This window comes from Lepisma saccharinum, chromosome 18 (genome assembly GCF_977018435.1).
Source record: "Lepisma saccharinum chromosome 18, izLepSacc3.1, whole genome shotgun sequence".
NCBI classification, from domain to species: Eukaryota; Metazoa; Arthropoda; class Insecta; order Zygentoma; family Lepismatidae; genus Lepisma; species Lepisma saccharinum.
This window is the reverse complement of record NC_139246.1, coordinates 50,083,558-50,110,931: the sequence shown is the minus strand read 5'-3', so window position 1 is coordinate 50,110,931 and position 27,374 is coordinate 50,083,558. Positions and strand designations below refer to the sequence as shown.

The 27,374-nt window shown below is 39.5% G+C and overlaps 1 protein-coding gene across 2 annotated transcripts in view; it reads left to right on the top strand.

Moving 5' to 3' along the window:
- The window catches only part of Pus7 (pseudouridine synthase 7), a 137,137-nt gene that overhangs the window by 14,578 nt on the left and 95,185 nt on the right, over positions 1-27,374 (top strand). For both annotated transcript variants that reach the window (XM_083140504.1, XM_083140503.1), the window contains exon 5: positions 12,562-12,700. In XM_083140504.1, coding sequence (XP_082996630.1) covers positions 12,562-12,700 — 139 coding nt within the window. The remainder of the gene's footprint in view (positions 1-12,561; positions 12,701-27,374) is intronic.

Sequence of the window (27,374 nt, the reverse complement as noted above, 5' to 3'; positions counted from 1 at the left end):
TTACCTCACAAAAATCTGTATTTATGCCTGTTACTCGCCAACCATCGGGCCCTAATTTTCACACAATACAGTTTAATTACACTGACAATGCGTTCTTAGACTTCTGGAGGACAATCTTGTATCCCCAATCTATCCACAACAAATCTGTACAGTTCTTCGCTTCTGTTTCGGGGAGAAGACTGCAGCCATACATCAAACAACTCCCGCCTGAACAGGGTGCACTGGGCAAAAAAACTATACACTGTTGTAAATCACGCACGTAGTGTTAACCTTTTACGCAAGTGGGAAGTTCGTTACGCAACATGTGCAAATTACCCGGGTGTACATTATGGTACTATTTTTGTAATCCTTCGTCAAGTTTAGACAGGGAATAACATAATACTTTTCATAATTTGGAAAAGAGAGACGCGGTAGTATATAAATACGGAGAAACTAGTACTCACTTTTATCCGCGAAGCTGTTTTTTCTTCTTTTTCAATTAATTTCAGTGGCCACTGCCACCATCCTCGTTGGAACTTGCTGTGCTGCTGCTTGGCGTGCGTCTTTTGTTCGTAGTTCTCTGGCTGCCGTTAGGTGCGCGGTGCGTCTTGGTGTGTCGTCTGCTATTTCCGGGCGATAACTGCTGCAGTAGTGGAATCCAAGTGTGGTGCGCTTGCCCGCTATCGATGTTTAGTTCGTGCGGGAAGTGCATTATGGCGTGCGTTTCCTTGATTTTGGAGTCTATGAGCGTGTGGGCAGTGTGTTTGACTCGAACCTTTTGAATTTTATGGCTATTGTATTTGGTCTTGCTAGACATATCAAATACAATAGCCATAATGGACAAATTTGTGGTACACCACACTAAAAAATTACTATTATGTGCTTCCTTGGTGTAACAAAGGCTTTGGGGGGTGATAAATGAGTTTTCCTGGCTTTTCTTGGATGGATGGCTAAGAACAACTTGGATATTCTTTGATATCCTATGGATGCTTCTATGGCGTCAGTTCTGCCGACCATGTGGTCTGGATTTCCACATGGGATGAGGGACACAAAACTCGCTATTTTGCTGAATTTTCACTGGGATCCTTAAATGCACTTGTGGACACAATATCCCACTTGGTCACACACACTTAGGCGTGTGTTTACTGTAACAGGACCTTAGATCCCTTTTCCCTTTATGTATCCTTTGTTGCTGGCACAGGTGGCCATTCTCACACTGGATTTTACCAGCAACTTCCAAGCTGACCTGCTCTCAGATGGGTCTGTAATACAAGTGAGCTTGACTAGCAAGCTCAGAACACAATAGGCCATCTGAAAGTCTCCTCTGTGACGTCACAGCCTTGACGGCTTCTCATTGGCCAGCTGGAGTCCTTTGAGATCTTTCCTTGTCTTTGGGAGAGTTGCCACTTTCTCCCACCAGATGGCTGAGTTATCAATTGCTTAAAAAGTATAAACAAAAGTGTTTTTTCAGCTTTTCTGGCTTAGTTATGCCAGATAATTACAAATGAGTTTACTTTTAATAAATTAGGCATGATTTTACCTATGGGTGAGTGTTATCTCTGATTTTCAGTAAAGAATAAAAGATTTAGTAAACATGTGATTTGGAGCACATGGTTTTTGTTCTCCAAAATGGCTACTGTTAGCCTAACAATGGTTGGTTCTTTATAAATAAAGCATTTCTACCCCTCCCATGAGTGACAACTGGTTGGTAATCATGGCCCATGATTCTAATTGGGGGTGGGGGGGTATAAGTTTCTAGGAAAATAGCTCTCACAAGCTTTCCCTGATGCCAACCTAATGGCCCTTGTACTTAGGTTGGCCTGTGGTTATTTGTGTGTGGGCATGTATGCCCAATGCTGATTGGTCATACATATCCCGGCCCCTCGGGAAAAAGAAAAAGGATTCGAGAAGCGATTCGTTTTTCTTTACCCTCACTAACCTTAAACACTATTATGCAAACACACACAAAAATAAATATTCACGGCTATATAAAATTAAATTACACATATGCTGTTAAAAGAAACACTTGAAATGGTCTTGCATATTGACATTAATATAATCCTGTAATAGACATGTCGAAAATTACCATACTTGAAATATACATCTACATTGATGCACTCTTGGAAATATACATATTCAAAATATTTGTAATACATTGAGGACAGAGTTTCTGCCTCCTGTTCCATTCCTATCCCTATGAAAGTTCTTGGGTGTCTTGAGTCATGACTACCCATTATGATAAAGAATTTATATAGATGTACATATATATATATAAGATACTTTGGTCACCGTACGTAATTTGTAAGACTGTTTGTTCTCTTTGCCTTGAAGGGAATGGATTACTCTACCCTTCCAGCACTTAGTTCAAAGAGACACATTTATAAAAAGAAGCCCTTGAACACTGTACTTGTGTACCTAAGTCTGCATACACACATTGGACTTTCTTTATACGTAGGTTCGGATATCACTTGTCTGTCCGCACTTACACAATATGCACTATGGGTATGTCCTGGTTTTCATGGTTGTTAATTTCCGCTTGGTAATCTTGGGGGGTGACAACCACTATTCGGACACTCCCCATGCTTCCTGTGCCTCAGGGGGCATGGTGGATAGTTCCCAACATCTTGCTTGCAATGTATCGCTCTTCACCCCTGAGCCTGTGTGTTTTGGGATGGTGGCACACTTGTGATGGGTCACTGCACACTATCACTTGCCCCATTACTTACACAATTTGGCTGTGTTGGTGGTGAATTCCCATGTTTGGCTTTGGCTGTACCTTGGTTGTGTCGACATTTACCTTTGGCCTACTCAAACATGGTGGTAGTGGAGATGTTTACTAATTTTGTTTTGGCATTTTTTAGCTCTGAGATATATTTCTTACCATACCCTCAAATAGGACAACATAAATGTGAAATACTCTAAATATAGGATATATTAGAACATTGAAAGTATATAAAATGCACAAAAATGAAAAATATGTCCCATATACTATTTACAACTGCTGTTCTGTATTCAGACAGAACTGAACCCCATCCACAACTTTGCTTAGCATTTTTGAGGCACTTTGGATGCTAAATCGGGATGTAATAGTTTGAGCTTGTCGATGTACAGGTTGTATACTTTGGGACTACATCTCCATAGCTTCATGTTATTTACATGTTGATTACTTATATTTCTACCATTGACACAATGTATAACATTAAAAATATTACATGTTACTTGACTAATACAAATAAATGGACCAAAGAATGTATGAAAGAGTTTATGAGTTTGTCCCTCTAGGGCCTTACTCTGCAAATGTGACTTGAGGAATACTAGGTCATGCAATTGAATTTCCCTCCTGTGTTGTTGCAGATCATTTAACTTCTTATTATTCTTAGCCCTTTTGTCAGCTGTCCAGGACACAGCCATGAAGAATTGCTGGTCCCATTCAGTCTGTTCTCCGACCGGTATATGGAAATGTTCCATAACCGGATTTCTCAGGGATGTATGCAACCGTAGTTCAGCTGGCGCATGCCCTGTAGTGTCATTTATCGAATGATTGATAATGTTGACAACAGCTGGCAACTTATCAGACCAAGTCTTGTGGTTTTCGTGACACATGAGTTTGAGGAGTTTACCCATTTCTAGGTGAGTCCTCTCTAACAGGTTGGCCGAAGGAAGGTACGTTGGTATGAAAAGAACCTGGTTCCCCATGCTCTCAAATGCTTGGGTGAAGTTCTTTGCCCTGAACTGTGGACCATTGTCAACTATTATTCTTTCGGGGGGTGAAAAGTGCATGAAATACACTTCCTTCATTTTCTTTACTATCGACGCTGTGGTGGCATTCCTGAGGGGATATGCAGTGATGTACCTTGAACATCCTTCGAGTACAGTTAAGATGTATCTCTCTTTCCATTTGCTGGGAGGCAGCGGGCCTACGAGGTCACAGAAGAGAGTTGCCCCCAACCTTTGTATGTGGTGGGTTTGCAGGATTTGGCGAGGAGGATGGAGATTTGGCTTGACCTGCTGGCATTGTACACAGTCATTGACCCAGGCGCTAATTGTCCCTCTCATTCCTGGCCAAAAATAGCTGCGGAAAACCTTGTTGTGTGTCTTATCGACACCAGGGTGCCCATCATCATTGTGGTAGGCGGTAATAACTTGGGGTATTAATGTCTGGGGGATATAAATTCTAAAATTATCCCTGAAATGGAAATCCCTGACTACCAAGATGTTGTTTTGGATCTGTTACTGATTGTCCCAGTTCCTACTTCTGGGGTCATTGCTCTGACTTCCTTTAGTCAGATGGTCAATGATGGTCTTACTCTTTGGATCAGCCTGCTGTTCCCGCTGGAGCTGGTCATTGGATAGATTACCCACTGATACGGGCAACAGATGTATAGAGTTTAGGTGTTTCACCTGCTGCTGCTGTTTGTCTGGTGCTTGTGACAGCATGTCCGCGAGGCCATTATCCCTCCCAGCCACATACTCTACGTGAAAGCTGTAGTTCTGCAGCTTCAAGAACCACCTGGTTAGCCGTACATTCCAGGTGTAGGCAGAGTTGAGCCATGAGAGACTCTTGTGGTCGCATAATATGGTAAAAACCTGGCCTTGGAGAAGGAAGGAAAATTTCTCGATGCACCACACAATGCTGAGAAGCTCGAGCTCCGTTGAAGTGTATCCTAATTCATAGTTTTTGAGGGAGCGGCTGACGTATCCGAGGGGTCGCTTTTCCCCATCTGAATACTGAAAACAGAATCCACCTACCCCGGATCCGGATGCATCCGTTTGAAGATAGAACTTCTGAGAGAAGTCTGGGTGGAAGATCTTACAGTCCCGTTGGACAGCTACTTTCAGCCCCTCGAAAGCATGTTGTGCCTTCGCATCCCATTGCCATTTAGAACCCTTCTTCAACAGATCATAAAGTGGTTGAGTATGTGTATTGTACTGCGGGATAAACTTTCTTATCCAACCAAACGAACCGAGGACCTTTTGCAATTGTTTAATGTTGGTTGGAGCTTGCAGGTTCGCAATCGATTCTACATACTCGAGACACATGGATATGTGTTGTGAGTTGACGTTATGTCCGAGGAACCTGATTTGGTCCCTAGCAAAGGAACATTTGGATAACTTGAGGGTCATGCCTGCATTTTGGAAGATCTCAAGTATCCTGTCAATGTGCTCTAGATGTTCTTCTAGAGTCTCCGAAAAGATTGTCACGTCATCGACATAAGCTAACGCAAAGGATTCTGTCCCACTTAGTAGCTTGTTCATTACTTCGATGAACACCTGCATACTGTTGACATGTCCGAAAATCAACCTCTTGAACTGGTACATTTTCCCATTGAACGTGAACGCCGTATATCTCCTGGACCCTTCTTCTAAGCCAATTTGCCAGAATCCTGAGGATATGTCCAGGGAGGAGAAATACTTCTTGCCTTGAAATTGTGAGAAGATCTCCTCCATATTGAGGGGCTTCATTTTCAGCGGTAGGATCAGTTTGTTGATCTCGCGCTGGTCTAGTGTAAGCCGCAGAGACCCATTTGGTTTCTGGACCACTAAGACAGGGGAGACGAACTCAGAGTTGGAGGGTTCAATAATGTCCCACCTGACGAGTTGGTCAATCTCCCTCGCTACCCCTTCTTTATACTTGATCGGTATGGGATAGTTCTTACGAGCTATATATTCGGTTTTGTTGAGGACTATTTTATGTTCATGCATGTTACATTTGCCGGGGCGGTCGCTGAAAACTTTTCTCCTTCGGGAGAGGGTTTGAAACAACGACTCTTGCTGTTCTATTGTTAGGGTTGCTGCTTCGGTGGCAGCTTTCCTTATATCCGCATGGGACGCAAAATCTGTCTCCTGGAATATATCCAGGGGGAAAATATCAATTTTGTGGATAGGAGATGCCCCGTCTGGTTCCGTCGCCAAGTCAACCGGTAAGAACTTGGTGACTGCGGAGCAAGAGCTACTCTGGAATAGCAATTGGTGTGATGCAAAATCTACTTGGGCGTTGACCCCATATAACCAATCGAGACCAAGGATGCAGTCGATGCTTAGCTCATTTACGACTAAGAACTCTACCATTAGCGTGACATTTTCAATCGTGACACCTACGGATGTGATTCCCATGATTTTCTGCTTTTTGGACCCTGAATAGTCTATCAACTTGATGTTGTCACACTTGATTAACCTTGGGCGTGACGCTTTTTGATTGATCTTTCTCCACATTCTGGAATGGAGTACTGAGATCTCCGCACCCGAGTCTACAAGAGCTCTGGTGGGCATGTCTACTAGGGTTACATTTATAAGGGCACCATATCTGCTAACACCTGTTTTATTAATGGGTACTACACTGTTACAATTATCCCTTACCAGTTCCTTTTCTATAGACTCGTAGTCGTCTAAGTTAAGGAATGATACATTTACTAATCTGGAGGGTTTTACTTCACCTTCGCCACCATCACCCCCTACGAGAGCAGCGTTGGCTAGTTTCTCGTGGATGGGGTGTATGGCATTATGGCGTCTACATCCTCCCATTGTCGAGGTGACTGACGTTTGTTGGTCTCTGGCTGTTGCTGGGTAAACCACCGTACCTCATCTAACGCCTTGAGAATCACGTCCATGCCCCTGGGACTGAGGTGAACCAGGTCGGGCCTTTTGTAACTGCCATACCCCATGGTTTCCTCAAATAAGGACATATTTAATTCTTGACCCTGGTGAGTAAACTTGGAAGAAACATCAAGCACTCTTATATTACCTTTGTTCTCCAGTGAGGTAATTTTACCTAGGAGAGAATCATACCCTGCCCAGAACTTAGCTCTATTTTCCTTAGCTAGTCTGGGAATTGGTGGAGGTGTCAGAATGATTATCTTCTTGGCACCTTTCCTCTTAAGAACCCCTACTATGCACTCGAGGTTCCGCAGCACTCGGTCGCTGTCTTCCCCTCGGAGCATCTCATTTGTTGCAATCATCAACACTACTTTATCGTGCACACTTTTAGTACGACTGAGTTCACTGAGCAGCTGGCTAGAGGATTGTCCCGACTTACATAGCCCTACATGGTATCTACCGTCATAGTCCCTTTGGACTGGGTACCCAAACTTGTTTTGAGCTAGCCTAGTCAACATTGAATCTCCAATGGCTTGATGAGCCTTAATGATTGGATGATGATTACACTGGGTTGAACATGGTGGGCTTAATCTAGGTTCGGCATCGCCCCTCCCCACTTCAGGACGTTGCCTATCTAGTTTCCCTGACTGTGGCTTTCGGAATGCACCTCAGCTATATGCTCTGTGGACCCGAGAGGTCTTAACGAACTCCTACCCTGAGGTTCTATACCCTTTCTTGGTCCTTTACCTTTTTTCCCGCTGATGGGTTCCTTAAACCTATTCTTATCCCTACGCCTGTACTGGTTACTGTATGCTTTATCGGGATCTGATGGACCACTTGGGTCATCCTTCCCACGACTCACGTACGTCTGGTTGACGTGAGGGGTGGTTCTCCCATATGGAAGTCGTGCATGCCTTGTGCTATCTCTCTCAGGGTTTTGTGGCGCCTGTACACTTTCATACCTGAGTATGGAATTGGCCACTGCCTGTAAAGAGGTAAAGGGGGCTAGGACCAGCTGATCCCTTAAGCTACGTGGCAGCTGTTGGATGACATGTGTAAAAATCTGGTGATCTGCAATTTCTGGTAAGGCCAGTCTAAACATCTTCACCTGTTTCCAAAAATATTTATGCATTGATCTATGTAGGTTAGGGTTATATTTGCCATTAAGGGCTTTTGATAATGAGGAAGCCCTCCACCCATCACCTTGAAAATACTTCAGGAACTGTTTCTTAAAGTTCACATACGATCGGAACTTGTGTTCGTTCCTTTCGAACCACTGGCGTGCCTCGTCCCGCAGACTATACGACACTATTTTAAGGGCATCTTCTAGATCTATTTCTAGAAGATCAAGATCCCTCTCAAATTCTTGTAGGAAATCAGAGGCCAGATTATTTCCCTGACCGCTAAACGTGGGCAGTTGTTTTAGGTCTGAGAACCTAACCCTGGGTGCACTTTTACCCCTTCTTCGGTTTTTCCTTTTCCGTTGGCTTCGGAATTCTGTGTCCGAACCTCTGGATGAGGATTCCGAGAAGTTATGTGAAACATGGTACCTTTGGGGGGAGGAATACCCACTACTATGATCTGACATTGGACCTCTGCTAGTGACTTCGGGAACCTTGTGCAAGTGGTTGGTGGCTCCGACGGCAGACTCTTTACTTTGGTGAGGACTTGGCTTGGTGCATGGGTTTACCGGAGCAGGTGATTTAGTAATGTACCTCTCCAACCCCTCTAGGCACGCCAAAATTTTCGTGAGGGCTGCACTATCTTTAGCCTGTTCGGTTGTCCGATCCTCCCCACTATTGTCTGATAGCGGAAGGGCGGGCTGCGGAACACTGTGACCCTCGGAGATGCTATTGTGCGAACTAGGTTCTTCAACCATACAGTTCTGCATCTCCCTCCTCAATCGCTCAAGAATTCTATCTTCTATGGCGATGGCACTATCACTGCGGGCAATTTCCCTGCAAGTGTTCTCCAGGGCATCTAACCTGCCTAGGAGTTGTGCTACGGTGGTCTGGTTGTCTGTGCCATTTACCCCTTGCGCTATTTCCCTCAATTCACTAACTTGTTCAGATAGCTGGACATAGTCCCTATTGACCTGTTTTTCCAGCTCGTTACATCTGATTTCTATGTTATTGATCCGGTCAGTATTTGAAGATACCGACCTAACCAATGCTTCAGAAGTTTTTGTCGTTACGTTGTGGATGGAGTCCAGTCTGGCCTGGAACTCCATACGAACAGCCTCCAGTTTCCTATGCATCTCTGCTGATGCCTGAATGATCTCCCTTCCCTGACTGTCAAGCTTTTGTCCCTGACTATCAATCTTTTGCCCTTGGTCTTTGAGCATGGCTTTAATTAAGGCTAGTTGGGGAGTCTCCACTACCACTGGGGGATGACATATGGCCGGCTGGCCGTTCTAGTGACTTTGACCTTGTATCCATTGTAGTGAATCTGCTACCTCTGAGTCTCATAATCTCGTATAAGGGGGGAATGTTTTTGTTATTGGGGGTTTTGCTTTGTCTATATTACGTTGCTTTAAAGTTGGTTTTACAAAAGGTTAACTTTAAATATATAATATATCAAAAACAGCAAAAACAAAAGAGAACCACGCTTTACGCGGCCACACGCAGACCCTATTCCACGTGTGGTGTTCCGTATAGTAACAGATATCCCCTGAGATATCTGTTAAGCAACAGACGAACTTTAGCCTAACTTTAATAATCGGTAACTAGAGGAGGGCTTAATAGGCTTATGATTCACTAAAATGATATAAGGTCAGACACCTTTAAACGACATATTTATTCATTGAAAAGAACATCGCTTGTGGCATAGCTGCCACCAAACATGAGCACTTCACTGTACAAGACACAAAAAAGATATACAAAAGATTTTGTACTTACATATCAGCTGTTTTCACACTATATCACTCATACCTGGGGCCTTACACACCCTATTTCACTCTTTATCGCCACATCCCGACACATGGACAAATTTGTGGTACACCACACTAAAAAATTACTATTATGTGCTTCCTTGAGTTTTCCTGGCTTTTCTTGGATGGATGGCTAAGAACAACTTGGATATTCTTTGATATCCTATGGATGCTTCTATGGCGTCAGTTCTGCCGACCATGTGGTCTGGATTTCCACATGGGATGAGGGACACAAAACTCGCTATTTTGCTGAATTTTCACTGGGATCCTTAAATGCACTTGTGGACACAATATCCCACTTGGTCACACACACTTAGGCGTGTGTTTACTGTAACAGGACCTTAGATCCCTTTTCCCTTTATGTATCCTTTGTTGCTGGCACAGGTGGCCATTCTCACACTGGATTTTACCAGCAACTTCCAAGCTGACCTGCTCTCAGGTGGGTCTGTAATACAAGTGAGCTTGACTAGCAAGCTCAGAACACAATAGGCCATCTGAAAGTCTCCTCTGTGACGTCACAGCCTTGACGGCTTCTCATTGGCCAGCTGGAGTCCTTTGAGATCTTTCCTTGTCTTTGGGAGAGTTGCCACTTTCTCCCACCAGATGGCAGAGTTATCAATTGCTTAAAAAGTATAAACAAAAGTGTTTTTTCAGCTTTTCTGGCTTAGTTATGCCAGATAATTACAAATGAGTTTACTTTTAATAAATTAGGCATGATTTTACCTATGGGTGAGTGTTATCTCTGATTTTCAGTAAAGAATAAAAGATTTAGTAAACATGTGATTTGGAGCACATGGTTTTTGTTCTCCAAAATGGCTACTGTTAGCCTAACAATGGTTGGTTCTTTATAAATAAAGCATTTCTACCCCTCCCATGAGTGACAACTGGTTGGTAATCATGGCCCATGATTCTAATTGGGGGTGGGGGGGTATAAGTTTCTAGGAAAATAGCTCTCACAAGCTTTCCCTGATGCCAACCTAATGGCCCTTGTACTTAGGTTGGCCTGTGGTTATTTGTGTGTGGGCATGTATGCCCAATGCTGATTGGTCATACATCTAAAGATAAAATGTTGAATATTTGCAGTATTTTTTTAAAGCACAATAGAATAAATGTTGAAATTCAGGAAAAAGGCCAAAATTCACATTTTATGCCAAATTGATGTTAGTTACAATGTGTTTAGGACATGCTACTGCCATACGTAAACACATTTCTTGGTTTATCACATTTGCAACAAATCAAGATCCTTCCTATAGGCTCAGAAATTTCACACACTGTAACTCACCGATCATCTAGTACTATATCATATGTATGCTGTTGTTGCACGTCCTTCACATGGATCATCTTCAATGCTGGTGTGGCTTCATTTAAATTCAGCAGCCCATATTGTTGAAGAATATAAGTCCCCATACACATTTGTGAACTTCTATTCAATGTTATCCATTTTAAGAAATAGACACAACACATTTACCCCAAACAACTGTATTAAAGAAGTGGTAAGGAATCACTTGCAATTTTACTCCTATCATTTGACAGATGTGCCAACTTAGAAAGAAAATCTTGATGATATCATCACCATGTATGGTTAAGGCTGAGATCTATTAAAACGACCCTCGTATCTGTGATATATTCAGTTCTTGGTTTTAGCACAGTAGAAAAATATTTTTTTCTTAAACTTTGCACACACATGGGGGATGTATTATGTAGAAGTTGAGAAAAGAAATGCAGGCTTGACCAAGACTCGAACCAGCAATAATGTTCTCCTTACAGGTCAAACGCCAACCTCACTTCCACGTAGTACACCCCAGTAAACTGCATTTCTGTAGGCCAATGGGGCTCTGGCATCTGGAGCTACAGCTAGTGAAATCCTTTGTAGGACTGTATTTTTTTTTTTATGAGCTGAGTGCCCCTTGACAGCCTCAGCTTTTAGCCTAGGTAAGGAGATTTTAGTTATGCTAAAAGGCTTGTTCCCGTATAATATGACAGGTGCAAATAGCCCACTGTTGGATTAAAAATTGTGAATACTCGAGTTTGAACTCGAATTAGACCTACGTGAAACAAGCATACCTTCAATTTGTTATCATTGTGCAAAGAAAAAAGTGCCTTTTTTTTTCCAAACAACCACTCTCTTTTAAATTCTATAAATAAAAAAAAAAACTTCTGGTCCGATCAGTGCAGGTAGAAAGGTATTAACTACAATTCTTGACTTTCAGATTTTGTAAAATTAACCATGAATAGGTATTCATCAATTTTGTGAAACAACTTTTTCTTAGTATTGGTTAGTCTTATAAATAAGATCTTGGTCTTGTTTGGAAGTTCTTTGCATCTGTTTTTAAAAATCCATCATCGTTAACAATTCACATTGCAAAACCAATTTTACGTAGATTTTTATTCAGCAGAATAAATGTTCATTGAACATGGCAACATCACTCATTCTGTCACTATAGCGATGTCCGTTGAACCATGAAAACTGCAAGCAGTCACTGAATGCAGTGTTGCCATGTTCAACAAATATCTTTACTCCCTGAATAAAATTGGTTTTGCAATGTGAATTGACAATGATAATAGATTTTAAAAACAGCTGCAAAGAGATTCAAATCAAGACCAAGATCATGTTTGTAGGACTACCCAATACTAAGAAAAAGTTGTTTCACAAAATTGACAAATCTGTTTTTTGTTTTTTTGACATTAAAAAAAATTAGGAATGGGATTTAAAATCTTTCTACCTGCACTGTATTTAAATATCGTAATGATCAGACCATTGCTTTTTTTTAAAATTTATAACGGTTCAAGTAGAGCATTCGTTTGGAAAACACCAAAAAACTGACCCTTTTTTTGGTTCTCGTGACGAAAAAATCTAAAGCATACTAAAAAAAAATTCTTGACCATAGATTAAGACAGAATCAAATAATCTAAATTTTGATGCAACTCGTTTTTGTGTAGGTCTATAGCTAATTTCTAATTGGAGTCCAAACTCTAGTATCCATAATTTTTAACCAGACAGTAAGTGTTGACGCATCCAGAATTTTCATTTCATTCAATCAATTTAATTATATTTTCAGGTTACTGATATGAGCAAAGATCAACGAAGAGCAATCCACGATGTTGTTAAGAAACAGTTCCCACATAAACTAGTGAGTAATACCAAGGAAAGGGATAATCAGAAATTCCTCATCATACAAAGGCATGAAAATAAGAATGGTATGTTAATTATTTTAAAGATTTTATCAATATATTTTATTTAATCACAGTGCACTTCGATGCCAGGGGTCCCAGGTTTGAATCCTGCCCTGGGTGTGGGTGTTGTTTGTGAATGTCCCTTCATCAATTTCATTATGTCATCACTTGTCCTCATTGTCGCAATTAGCCAGAAGTGTGGAAAAGTGACATAAAATAACCTAATTCAATCAATCAATGAATATTTATTTAAGCAATATCACTTAATAATCTATAGTTACCACAAATCAGAGACTAAAGAAGTGTACCCTTGTGCTCAAGACATGACCATTTGTCTTTCATTTCAACTATTTGTATCTCAATAACTACTGCAGCCACAAAGGTAAAATTTTGTGGGCTGATAGAACCTTTAAATTTAGGTAATTGCTATAGCTGAGTCGATACTGATGACGCTGATCCCCGTGGCAGAGTGGTTAGCACATCCCGCTACGATGCCAGGGGTCCCAGGTTTGTATCTCAGCCTCGGCATGGATGTTGGTTATATCCATTCATCAATTTCATCATGTCATCACTCATTCCCATCTTTGTAAATTATCCAAAACGCACAAAAAGTGAAGTAAAATAAAGCAAATCAATCAATCAATCGATGCTGATGTTGATGTATTGGTATTGGAAAGTATAAGTTGGATTTTATTTAGTGATACTTTTGTGTTATTTTAGTCTCTCAGGATCTGCAAAAATGCCACACAACACTTTTGTGAAGCCTGGAAATGATGTAAAATTCAAAGTTTACGTTAATGTTGCACCAATATTGTATGAGAATCTCTATTTTGGGATTGCGTGACAGTTATTTTAATATTCTGATATAATTCTTAAGGATTTTGAATCAAAACTCTGGTAAGTTGATGCTTGTAATTGGAGTGGAATGCTCACCCACTAATACAAATCAACATGTTGAAGGCCTCACCAAGTTCTAAAATCAAAATTTTGTGAACCAAAATATTTATGGACTACCAGTTTAGTTAATTTTTCCCCCTATTACTTCTTCCATGAGACTGTTCTAGAGAGCAATCAATACTGACTGATACTTATCAATTATGCAGAAAGTGCTACAAATTGAAACATCAAATTTTGTACACTGAAAGGTATGTCTGATACTAACATAATGAAGAAAAAAAAAGTTCGTGATCACATTGCCCATCTGCAGGAGTAAACATTTATTAAGTCAACAGTTGATACATGTAGAACCTTTGATGTCTTAAAAGCAAGTAATTTAGTGTACTGAAAGGCATACATGTTGATTGCTCAGAGGCTTCCGCAGATAAAAGATAATACACGATGTTCAGAAATTATTGGTCGATTTTGTAAGGCTATATTTTAACCAATAGTGTACAGAAATGCATGATACTACAACCATTTGACCCATGTGTGTGGCAGGACAGGTGTCTATAGCACCTACATTCTAGCCCATTCTAGCTAAACCTTCTCAAGCATGTTTTGTATGACATTTCCAATGGCAATGTTGATTCACCTTCGCAATTCTGGCAGTGTCTATGGAAGTGGAGGAACGTAAACATTAGGGATGTGACGAAGCTGAAAATTTACCGATGCCGATGTACTCACCGATAATTTTTGTAACCGATACCGATGCCGATATTTAACCGATTCCGATACATAAGATTATTAAACAGAAATGGGATGTTATTTTCAGCATGACAAAAATAAATTTGCTTTGTACATTTCTATTACATATCATATGTATATACACATATATTCTCAAGAGATGTGAATGTACATTTGCATCTACAAAATGTTATGTGAACCTTTAAGAAGAACATGGATTCTCAAGAGATTAAACATTAGTACACAAGCAGTTCTTTGAAATGCAAAATGAATTCCTGTTCTGCCAGATTCAACTTCAGAAATACGAGATTTGGAAGCATTTCAGGAAGTAACCTACTTCTTCCCTTATCTCAAATCTGTTCAACAACACTGAACACTCAATCACTGAATACTGATGCAGCAGGTATGCCCAAGTATTTTCTCAGCACTTGCTTCAGGTTTGAATATTCATTTTTGAATTACCAATAAACAGCAGATCTTGGTTCAGCAATGTACTGTTTTATTTCCGATTTATATTTAGGTCGATCCTCTGAATGAGAGTTTGCAATACTTTTATTACAAAAACTCTACAATAATGACGAATCATAACCAAATTTTCAATAAATCTTACAAAACTAGAATATAAAACTTAGAAGGTAAAAAATCTAGTATAACCTGTACCGGTTTAAATATCGGATTTTTGCCGATTCCGATACCGATGCCGATGTGTCAATTTCGGCCGATTTTCATACATCTGTAATCGGCTTCGGCACATCCCTAGTTAACATTGTTGCCAATGAAATTCCACAGACAGAAATCCATAGCAAACGTCACTCAAGACATGCTTGAGGAGCTTAGTATGAGACTAGTGCTCAATTCCTCTACTGCATTGCCCAGGGGTGAAGTGGTTCATTATCCTTTAAGAACGTGGATGACTTTTTCGGGAGTGTAACATGTTAAGGGTAAAAATTTAACAATGGGAAGTAAGTAAGATTATGAATTACTAAGGAAAAAAGCAAAACATGCTGTGAAAATCAGTGGCTGATTAATGTTATCGACTGTTGTCTGTAGGGGTGGTGTATGACTGCTTCTAATTGCCATCTATTAAGTTCAATTTATGCATCTGATTGTGTGGGATCTCAGTTTACCCTGTAAACTGATAATTAGTTGCTACTTTTTGAAGTCTTAGGTAATTTCTTGGGGGGGGGGATCATTTATAGCTGGACATCAAATTGTAATCATCTGTATATACTGTAATCAAAGTGTCCTGGATTCAGTTCACAGTGGAGACATGTAGAATAGTTCAGATCTCACCTTAAACCACATATGTATCCAGTCCCGATTAGCCCAACTGCATGAAGTGATAATTTTTCTTGTATGTATGCATTGCTTGCATTGTAGAATTATTTCTCTTGTAGTCTACAGTTTTTACAAGCATTTTTTACAAGTTTCCTATTAGTTTGATCAATCAAACTAAAAATAAATGTCTGATGAAGGAAGCTTGTGTTCTGAAACTTCCCAACAAAAAACTGTTTTTTTTTATGCTTGTAATAACCGTAAACTACAAGAGAAATAAAGCATGAAGTGAATTCAAAACAGGTTTTGTGGAACTTGCACATTTGTAGATGTCACGATAGGGGGATTGTTATGTACGCTCATGTGAATTGACAATTTATTGTTGGATCTAGCAATGTTGTGGAGGGCAAACATGCCTTCCACCAATAGTTTTCCTGCAAATGCCCATTCCTATGTTGGAAATAATTGCATGATTTATTTTCAGCATGTGAATGGTTCTGAAGTAAAGCAACAATTACAAGGTCTGTCCCAAAAGTAATGAGACTAATTCTGGAAAAATCATTTTATTGAAACTATGTTCAAATAAACTCAATATTCTTCAAAGCAGGATCCTTGAATGTCCATCGTCAGCAATGCTGGAAGGCTTGATATGAGATGCCTTTCAGAGCACTTGTTGCTGCTGCTTGGACATTTTCAATTGCCCCAAAACTGTCTCTTTTCAGGTCTAATTTGAGCCTAGGGAATAAAAAGAAGTTGGGTCTGGGATGTACAGTGGTTGGTGAAGTATTTCCACATTTTTTCTGGCCAGAAATCCCCTCACTTGCAGTGATGAGTGAGATGGCATTTTGTCATGGTGGAGAAACCAGGCATCTGCATGTTCAAATCTTCCGAAATTATAACTGATTTATGCAGTCCACCTTATCTGCAATTAACCTCACACTCAAACGTCGGTCAAAGTGCCAAAACAGACTTCACTTGAGTCACATTGCCAACAGTTCTGGACGTTGATGGGCGCCCTGAGGTTTGTTCGTCCTCCACGTCTTCTCTTCCTTCTTTGAATGCCTTGTTTGTGCTTTCGACAAAGTATGGTCTTCATAGGCTTGACTTAACATTTCAAGCGTGCCAATAGTGGATTTACCGAGTTTGATGAAAGCTTTTATTGTGGGTGCATTTTTAATCATAATGTGACACTGAAACAGTTTCTCACTATGCTGGCGTTCCGAACACTGGAATCCTCGGAAACAACAGTTGCATCAGACTGTATACCTGACATCCCCCACCAACCACCCTGCCCAGTAGATCCATTCCCCAACCCTTCTGACTGGCCTTAAAACAATTGTCTCGTTAGTGGGACAGACCTATATTATACTTAGCATTGTGTGCATTTCTCTCCTGCGCTGCTCTGTGTGTTCAAGATGTTTAGTCTTGTGTTAGTTAAGATTTTGTTTATCAGAAGGCAGAACAAGAAAAAAAATATTAATAAATTGACAAACATGTTAATAAGCAATACATATTAATAAATTACTAAATTATATCTCAAATATTTGCACTTGAAAGCACACTATTTATTTTAATAAGCACACAAATGATAATCAAGATATTAATGAATTTATTGCCAGACATAAAAAAAAATATTTTTGAGCAACAAAATTGTAACAGTTGGGCTGAAAAGTTCGTAGGCTGACTCATAGATGGCGTTACTAGAATTAAATCCATGTGATTTTTACTTAGTACTAACCTTCAAAAGATACGTGTATAAATTTCACAGCTGCCAGATAATTAGTTCGTGAGATATAGCATTGTGAGTGAAGCAGCTTTTGTTATTGTGAAAAAATGGATAAAAAAAGAATTTCGTGTGTTAATAAAGCATTGCTTTTTGGCGAAAAAAAGTACTGTTGAAGCCAAGGCTTGGCTTGATAAACATTATTCGGACTCTGCACCAGAAAAATCAACCATTGAGAAGTGGTTTGCTAAATTTAAACGAGGCGAAATGAGCATCGAAGACGATGCACGCAGTGGACGCCCCAAAGAGGCTGTTACCGACGAAAACATCAAAAAAGTCCACAAAATAATTTTAAATGATCGTAAAGTGAAGTTGATCGAGATAGCTGAGACTTTAAAAATATCAAAGGAACATGTTGGACATATTGTGCATGAATATTTGAACATGCGAAAGCTGTGTGCAAAATGGGTGCCGCGCGTGCTCACAATCGATCAAAAGCAACAACGTTTTGATGATTCGGAGCAATGTTTAGCGATATTCAACCGTAATAAAATTGCTTCCCCATCCACCATATTCTCCAGATCTGGCCCCCAGTGACTTTTTCCTGTTTGCAGACCTTAAAAGAATGCTCGCTGGCAAGAAATTTAGCACTGATGAAGAGGTAATCGCCGAAACTGAGGCCTATTTTGAGGCTAAAGAGAAATCGTACTATAAAAATGGCATCGAAAAATTGTATGACCGCTATAATCGTTGTATCGCCCTCGAAGGCAACTATATTGAATAATAAAATCGAATTTTGTCAAAAAAATATTTTTTACTATGTTAGCCTACGAACTTTTCAGCCCAACTGTTAAGTCAGTGTCAGGTTTTCAAAATGAAGTAGCTGCACAAGAAATGATTTTTAGTGACGTAGAACTGCCTCATCCATACAGCATGCAATTCCTGCGGCAATTGAAATTAGAGAATGTGAACAACCGAAGGCTACATGTCGAACGTTTATCTTTAATTCTAATTGCCAAATACACTCCAGACCATTGTTCCACAGATCACGACTTAGCATTTGATAGATTTTTTTTTATGTCACTGGAGTCCTGAACAAATTGTAGTTTACAATAGTGTTAATCTGTGTATGCTTTTAGAAGGAACATTAGTTCAGCCAATACGCAGCCAGGGCTATTGCGCTGTTGCCAAACTAACTGCTAGCGGAAGGAAAAGACAGAGAATTTGCTGTGTCCAATATTCAACGTTTTTGTGTCAAGTTCACACAGTAATATAAGTACAGTGAAATAATATAGTGAATATTTCTACACAGGATTATAATATCATATCACTGCAGCATATAAGAACTCAAATTGACTCAGACTCGCAATATTCGAGAATGCCCATGACAATGGAGTGTCATTGTGTGAATTGAGACCCATTGTTTTCCCAAGTCACATCAACTTGGTTGTGCCAACACGTTGGCAATGAAAAACAGACGAAAGGAAACTGAAAGGGTAATTGTCTGTGTGTGTTGAGATGTGTTTTTCCCAGTGTTTCTTGTCTTCAAGAAACGATAACTCCAGCTGTAGGTTTTGGAAATTTATGGGACTTGGGACAGTCGGGTTCAAAATGTCTTGCCCCATCTTATGATGAACCTTAAAGTGGCGAATTCTATGAAAACTTCTTGCATGCAAGGAAAATACAGAACATGGCATTTAACTTGCATGCTGCAGTTTCCTAACTGTACAAGGTTGCACTCCTACCATAGGGTGCTCACCAAGGACAGGCTCTTTGTGGCCCAGTCCGATATCGCTTTTAAAACCATAATCGAAAAGAACATATGAAACTGAACCTGGATGATACAGGTGTCATCGTAAGAAAATTAGATTGTCCATTTAACAACAAATTGGGCCACATATGCTTTTATCAGGGGGTGATATAGATAAGTGGAAGTACAGCTCACGAGAAGATCCCTAAATGAGGGGAGAGGATGTGCGGTGGGTCAGGGGAAAACTGGTCTATTTGCAGATTCTAGGGGTAGCAGGAAGTCTTCTGCTGCGGTCATTGTTGTTGTGGAAGTGCTTGTGTGTTGGTGTTTAATTGTGATTTTCCGTGGTGTTTGTTATGGCAGGTGTAAGGAGAAAAGGTGCTACTGTGCATAGTGAAGCACGTGAAATTGTCAGCAAAGTAATTGACTTCTGTGATCGTGAATCTGAAGAAAAGCAATATTTGCTGTCACCAATTACACAGAGCACCAACTGTGCGTCTCCAGCAACAGGTTTGTCGGAGCCGACAAGAGGATTTGGAAAGAATCGGCTGAACGGAATGATCGTTCACCGATGAGAAAGCTCGTTTCCCCAGGAAAGATTAGGAAAAGACCACCTTACCATAATGTGACTCTCTATGATTTTGACATGAATGTAATCCGGAATTCAATTCATGACATGTACATAAGTGAAAAAGTGTGCCGACCTGTGGTAAACTTTTGTCTGTCATACGACAAAAAAATAATTTTCCATGGAAGGAGGATTCTTTCCGTCGAGAAGAGCCGGCTTTCAATGGAAGACCTGCAGGAACAAAATGACAATTTTAATGGAGAGACCGGACATTGTGACATGGCGGAGCAGATATTTATGTCCATAAAACGATTTCGGGAAGAGAATCGCACGTTCGTGTATGTTGACGAAACGGCTGTGGACACCAATTTAATATCAAACAAATGTCAGTCAAATGATATTTCGGGTGTGATATCTAATGCAAGTTCTGTACATCGATTCATTGTTGTCCGCACAGGTTGCAGTAATGAGTTCATTCCCAGTGCAAGCCTGATCTATAAAACAGGCTGTTCCACAGGACTACCATGGGCAAATGAACAGCTCAAACTTTGAAAAGTGGCTGACAGAGAAGCTGGTCCCGAATATACTCCATCGGTTCGTTGTCATCATAGATAATGCTCCTTATTATACTGTGCAGGTGGATAAGGTTCCCTCGAGCTACAGCCTTAAGTCAGACATGGTAACGTGGCTGACAAATCATAACGTCCCGTTCGGCGCAAGCATGAGGAAAGTTGAATTGCCCAAACTAATACAGGCTAATAAGCCACAAGAGAAAACCTTCCGTATGGACAAGAATTAGCTTGGGTGAAATTTAAAAAATGTGTGCGGGATCATAATAAATCGGGATCGCTGTCGGTATCCCAACTACATGATCTCACTATACAGGGAATTGCATCTTGCAACCAAGAGGACTGGAAGGGGTACTGCGTGCACGTGGAAAAACTTGGAAAAGAGTACTAGGAGAAAGATGGGCTGATGGAAGACTAGGTCGAACGAAAAATTATTTCTTTTGGAGGAGCAGAGGACAGCGACAGTTCTTCAGAAAGCACCACAAGCTGCAATGAAGAGGATGATGGGGATGATGATGATCTGGCACAACCTCTTTCATAAATGCAGTAAGTTTAGCCAATTTTGATTTTCTTTATTAAGTTTTGAATTATGAATTTGTTTATTTCTCATTGGTTGCTGTTTTTTTTTTCAGCGACAGCATATTTTTGTATTGCTTATCCTGTACATTATTTAGCCGTGTTGTGTCAGAAACATTCGAATAAAAGAAATGATGAACAATGTCGATATGAAACAACCAGCCCGAAAATTTTCATGGCAAATCTAAACCGACAAAATAATGTTTACCATTGTTGCATTTATAGCTCTGCACATTGTAAGTGCAAATAAACATTCTCCGCTGTTGCAATTCTTTTTTCCTTTACAATTTTTTTTTGAACGCCAGTGCTGTAACAGCTAATTCCGTCGTTGAAAATATCTTAAACATTTGTAGTTAGTACAATCTATGGTACAATCGGCAGGATCTTTATAAAAAAAAATTAAAAAACAGTACTCTATCAAGAGATCAACACCAGATTGGCGATGATCATACCTTGACTGCTAATGTGAATACCCCCTGACCATGCGTGGACAGTGATACAAGCCTTACAGCGAGACGACAGCGCTTGTTTCTGACCCAGGGTGCACTCCCCCAACCCTAATAGTGGAGTCGCCTGCCGCTGCGTCACTTGACTTCCGGCAGGGTGCTTCTCCTGAGCAGTGAACTGTAGTTTCGTCTCAGTAGTACAAATGCTGAGAGAGAATGCACATCAGTTGTTACCCAGTGGCTAACTCAATGGGTAAGAGCTGGAATACATCTTCCAAAGGAAGTTTTTTATTTTTCATTAACATCATTAGGAGGATGTATTCGAAGCTTTAGTAAATTCCCTAACCTGTCTTCTTATTTGGACTGGTATCACAGCCAAAATTCTACACAAAACCCTGGCACATTTATTAGGATTGACATTGCTTATTATTTCTCCCTGAAAATGTTTAAAAACAACAAAAATGGTGAAAGAATTTTATGTGAGGTACCTGGATCAAATAATACTTTGATGCTCCTTACAGGAAATTTCCAGTGTAATGGAAGTAGCATACATACTTGCTAACAATGAAACAAATGGATGGAATGAAAGATGAGAGCCAGTTACAGCTGAAGGAGCAGAAGAATTTCTAAGATCAGTTATAACAACTAACATGAAGAGAGAAGCATGAATCATGTGGTCCAGGATTCTGATGAGTTACATCAAATACTGAATAATGTACAGGATGAGAATGTTGACTTTTGCAAACGAATGGAGCTGTAGCAACTCAGAATATTGGATGGTTTGAGAAAAATCGATGTCTCGAAGACAATCTTTGTTGAAGCTGTGAATAGAATAACCCCATTTTACTTGCGAAAATTGGAAAAAAATCTCATGGATATCCTTCCAAGCAAGCCTTTCTGATCAGGGATGGTGATGAACCATTTTGGTTATGGAAATCTTCGTGCATCAAGTGCAGATGTAGAATTGTACTTTAAAACTTTGAGAAACAGTTGTAAAGGGTGTGGCATAAAAATGGGCTTTTTAAAATTCAACAAAACTAATACTACATTTTATTACACAAAAATACACACACATCAACTACACCATTATACATTTTCATTTGTAAAATATGCACATACACAGTAACAGTCACATTCATGTGTTGAAAATTACGTCCTGCAGGTGACCACCATTTTGTCATTGACATTTGGTCAATCTGTGATCAAAATCGTCCATTGCACATTTCAACATGTGAATAGGAATGTTTCTGCTTCAGTGCACTTCCCGTAGCTTCAAAGTTCTTCAGGCACATCCCGATTGCATAAAAGATCATGTCTTCCAAGATTAAAATAACGTTGATATTCTTGTCTTGCAGTGGCAACAGAGTTACCACTTTTTTAAAATGCCCTCACAGCTACACCACATTGAGCATCGATCAAGCGATCCATGTCTGTAAATAGCGTACATTGGTAATGCAAATGACAATCAATAAGTGTTGCCAACACTATTACAGAAACTCTCCCATTTTTATACCACACCCTGTATAAAAAAAAACAGGACAAGCCATTAAGAGTGGATGACTTTCTACGCCTTCATATTGCGTCTATTAGCGGGCACATGAAGCAACAGTGCAGTCATCAGTTATAGCCCTTTGGCAATACCTGATAATGAACTTCAAGCAACACTTATTCAAGTATTTGAGCTCCAGTGCACTTCAGACTAATAATTAACACTGGAAAGAAACAGTCACATAAATTGTCCTTTTTATTGTAGCAGCTATTATCCAAGAGAAACTCATAGCTATTTTTTTTTTTTTTGCTGGAAAGCAGTTCTTGTATACTGACAAACTGCTCAATAACAATAGAATCTTCAGCAAATGGATGTGAGGAACGAAATGGGCAAGATAGAATATGTATGGAATGTGCCAAGGATAATGCTCAATTCAGAACCACTGTAAAGGAATATTTCCGTAGGACTGTTTTCATTCCTTCTGTGGATGACTTAATTAGTCATTAGTCATTACATTACATTTTGTCTTCATTTTAAGTTCTACCAAAAAATGCTTCTCCACAACATGTAGATGAATTAGAAAACCTCTCAGAGAATTATGGACATGATGCTTTAGGTACAACATTAAAGGCTGAATATCTCCTTTGGTGTCAGAAGTGGAAAAGTGATTGTGCAGAGTGTACAGCCAATGTGTGCGTTTCTGGCATTCTTGATAAGTGCAACAAAAAATTTTTCCCGAACATTCATCACCTCTTAAAAGTGTTAGCAACATTGCCAGTGTCAAGAGCAAGTGTGGAAAGATCATTTTCAACATTGAAGAGAGTGAAAACCTTCCTGCGCAATAGACTTGGAAATAAGAGACTTACCAGCAGTCCACAATGACATTAAGCATCTCTCTACATGAGGTTTTGAATATTATGGTGCAGAAACCAATATGAAATCCTTTGTTCTATTATAAGTAATGAAATATGTTTTTGTTGCATATATGGAATGTATGATCAGTTGACAATGCTTGTTGAAAGGTGCTTTGGTTGTATATAAAGTGTATGTATGCTCAGTAAACAATGTTTTCTTACATGGTTGGAAGTTTGGTAGTAGAAATCATGTGTACCAGCTGGACTCCCTTCCAAATTTTATTTCTGGATACACCCTTGTCCACAGCTGTTCTTATCGTACATGTATGACATAAACATTCATCTTGGTCTGTTGCAACATACCAACTCCTTGAAACCCTGATAATAATTTTCGGACATGGTGTATATCTGTGTGTGCATTTTGTTTGTGTTGTATATTTGAGATTTACCTAGAAGCTTTATAATCTGGAATAAAGCTTTCAAAGTTTGTAATATATTTTTATAGAACACCTATGAACATTATTTTGGAAGTTTACGATGACACTGCAAATCTTGAAGGCTACCGAAACACTTCACTCCACGTAATCTATCTCGTACAGTATATACATGTACTTTATCTCCTGTAAACACTAGAGGCACATATTTTTGGTAAACAAAAAAGCAAAATTTCGGTACAGAAACAGAGTCAATTTTGGGCTCAAAAGTGGTAAATTAAATAAAATTTCGCTGTTATGGCGGTGAAAAAGTGGTATATAAAATTACATTTTGGTTTTAAAAATGTGAATATAACCCAAAATTTGATTTAAATACTGCACTTACTACATAAAATTAACATAGCCCTTCTAATATCACATTTATGTCGTTAATAGCATATTAAGTTTATTCTTGTACAAAGGAGTCCATTTTTACTTCTCAAATATTTACAGCAGAATTAATCAATTTTTTCGTGAATAGCATAACTCACAGGATAATCCTGATTTCAGAAAGTGTCTCGTCGGTAAAGAATTCTGACTTCAGAAAGTGTCGCGTCGGTAAATAAACTAAATTTCGTGTTTAAGAGTCTATTTCGCATTTTGCAATTCATTTCACATTATTTTGTGACAAAAAAGGATAGGAAAATGCACCTCACACCTTTCAGAAACATTAAAGATTAACATTACGACGTGTTTTCGTCAAAAACAAATGCCTCTAATTATCACATAATAAGGGGTCGAAATTAGTAATATATCCAGGGCTGGCCTGGGGGAAATTTCCTCCGGAAATTTAAGAAACCTGGCAGCGCATTCAGACAATAGCTGAGAAATTTGGCAACCATGTTGACTTTCGCTTTCTTTTATTCACGTTCACATATAACGTACTTTTGTGACTTTTTAATTAAAGGTAAATATAATGAATGAATTTAAATTATGATCTGTTTTGATAACTGCTACTATTATAGTAATACATAATATAATTCTATATCATTGAAGTTCAACACTGAACATATGTAGAGTTGGAGTTGCCCAGCTGGTGTAATGTAAGCTTCTATTGTTGCTATGAATTTTGAATTCTTGCAACTATTCTAATGGTTAGTCAATCAATAGTTGAATGATGGTGATGTGATGTGCTTGTGCAGTTATATTGGAAGAAATGTTACTGTGTTAGTGTTACCGAAATACAATGTCTAACCAACAAATATTATTTTATTTCTTTCCGGCTTACCTCCGTGGTGGAGTGGTTAGCACAGTGTGTTACGTCATCACTCATCAGGGTTCGAATCTGGAATGGGTGTTCTTTGTGAGTGTCCCTTCATCAATTTCATCATATCATCACTCATCCTCATCTTCGTGATTAGCCAAAAGTGGCAGAGAAGTGGATTAAAATAAGCCAAATCAATCAGTCTTTCTTTTCTAAGAAAACCTGTCTTGAAGAAGACTTGTCTGTTGAAAGAAATGCTAGTGATGGTGAATTTCTTGGTGAATCTTCAGTTACTCTTTCACATTCTTGGGCCTCCCCGATAGTGCAGTGGTAGCATCGTCGCCAGTGGAGGCACATTGTGTTTTAGATCCCACTTTAAACTGTAGGTCCAGTCTCGATTAGCCTTACTGTGCATAAAGTGGACTTAAAACACCAAATCAATCAAACAATCAAATCTTTCACATTCTTTGAAAGAAGATTATTACTTCTGACCCATCGAGGGCTGTGCGATACATCGATATTGAGTCGATATTTTTCAAATATCAAAGTGTCAATATCATAAAATATCGATGTTGATATATCGATAATATCAATGTTGATATTTGATATCGATATTCAATATGTTGATGTCGATAATACCGTATGTCGATATTCAATATCAGTATTCGATATGTCCGTATTCAATATCAGTATTCGATATGTCCGTATTCAATATATAGATAGATATTGAAAAATCTATATTGCACAGCCTTAGACCCATCCTCAAATCATTCTGAACAAGTGTTGAATTAAGTACCAGCAGATATGGGAGTGTAAGTACAATTGAATGTACTTTGACCGTGACGAGGATGAGGGTTTTTTGAAATTTTGTGAAATGTATTTAAAAATGATATTGAAGCTCTAAAAATAAACAGGCGGAGTGTTCACATCTGTACATATCATTAAATTTAGAAAGCTACTGGGTACACAGGAAAACTCATGTCATTCAGTCCCTTGAATAGGGTGATGAGAAAATTAAGGAATAGGATGGGTCAGGATATGCTTCAAGCTAGTGCGCAGGTGTCAACTGAGGGGAGGTGGTATGTGAGGAACCCATAGAAAGTTTTATTGATGATGTCATCCACAGATATGCTGCAAAAAAGCCTTGCCCTTTAGTTTCCTGTAAATGCAAGTTATTGCATGCTGTAATATTACGAGGCGTATTCATAAAGTAAGTACCGTTTGCAACTATTGCTGCTGTAGCGATGCAGTCGCGACCATGTGAGTTCTCGCTGACGTCCTTCATCCGTTAGTTAGCCACAGGCACGCATGGGAGCAGGTCATGCTTTTTCTTCGTAGTTTTCTGAAGGTTTGAAATGTTCAAGAAAATCAATTTGCCCGCCAACTGTGAAGTCCGGTCTTTGATTTGTTTTCTCAATGCAAGAATGGTTGAATTCTTGCCTAGAGGACAGACCACCAACAAAGATGCCTACTGTGACACATTAATCCGGCTGAGTCGTGCAATTCAAAACAAAAGATGCGGAATGCTTAGCGAAAGCATTGTGTTGCTTCACGACAATGCTTGTCCGCATACTGCCCAACAAACTCAAAATTTCATCACGTCATTCGGCTGGGAACAATTTGTTCATCCACCAACAGCCCTGACTTGGCACCAAGTGATTACCATCTCTGTCTTCATCTGAAGAAGAAGTTTCTTGCTGGTCAGCGTTTCAACGAGGATGATGATGTCGAAGCAGCAGTGCATGGATGGCTTTCGTTACAGGTGGGGACATTCTATGATGATGGGATACAAAACCTAGTGCCACGCTACGACAAATGCTTGAACAATGGTGGAAACTACGTAGAAAAGTAGTTTAAGGTCTGTAGAATGCAATGCAAATAAAAAAGATACAAAAATATTTTACTTTATATTTTACACCCTTTCGGTACTTACTTTCCAAATACGCCTCGTATTTTATTGATTCTCATAATATCATTATTAAAATGATAGTTCCTATCAGAGGTAAAGGGTTATTTAAAAATATTAGTATTATTTGATGCCCATGACATTCTTCTCGTGAAGTTTGATACCCTCCTTCCCCCCTCCCCAGAGGAAAGTGCCTGGATCGGGTGATTTCAGGTTAAATCGGCCTCATATGGTAAACAACA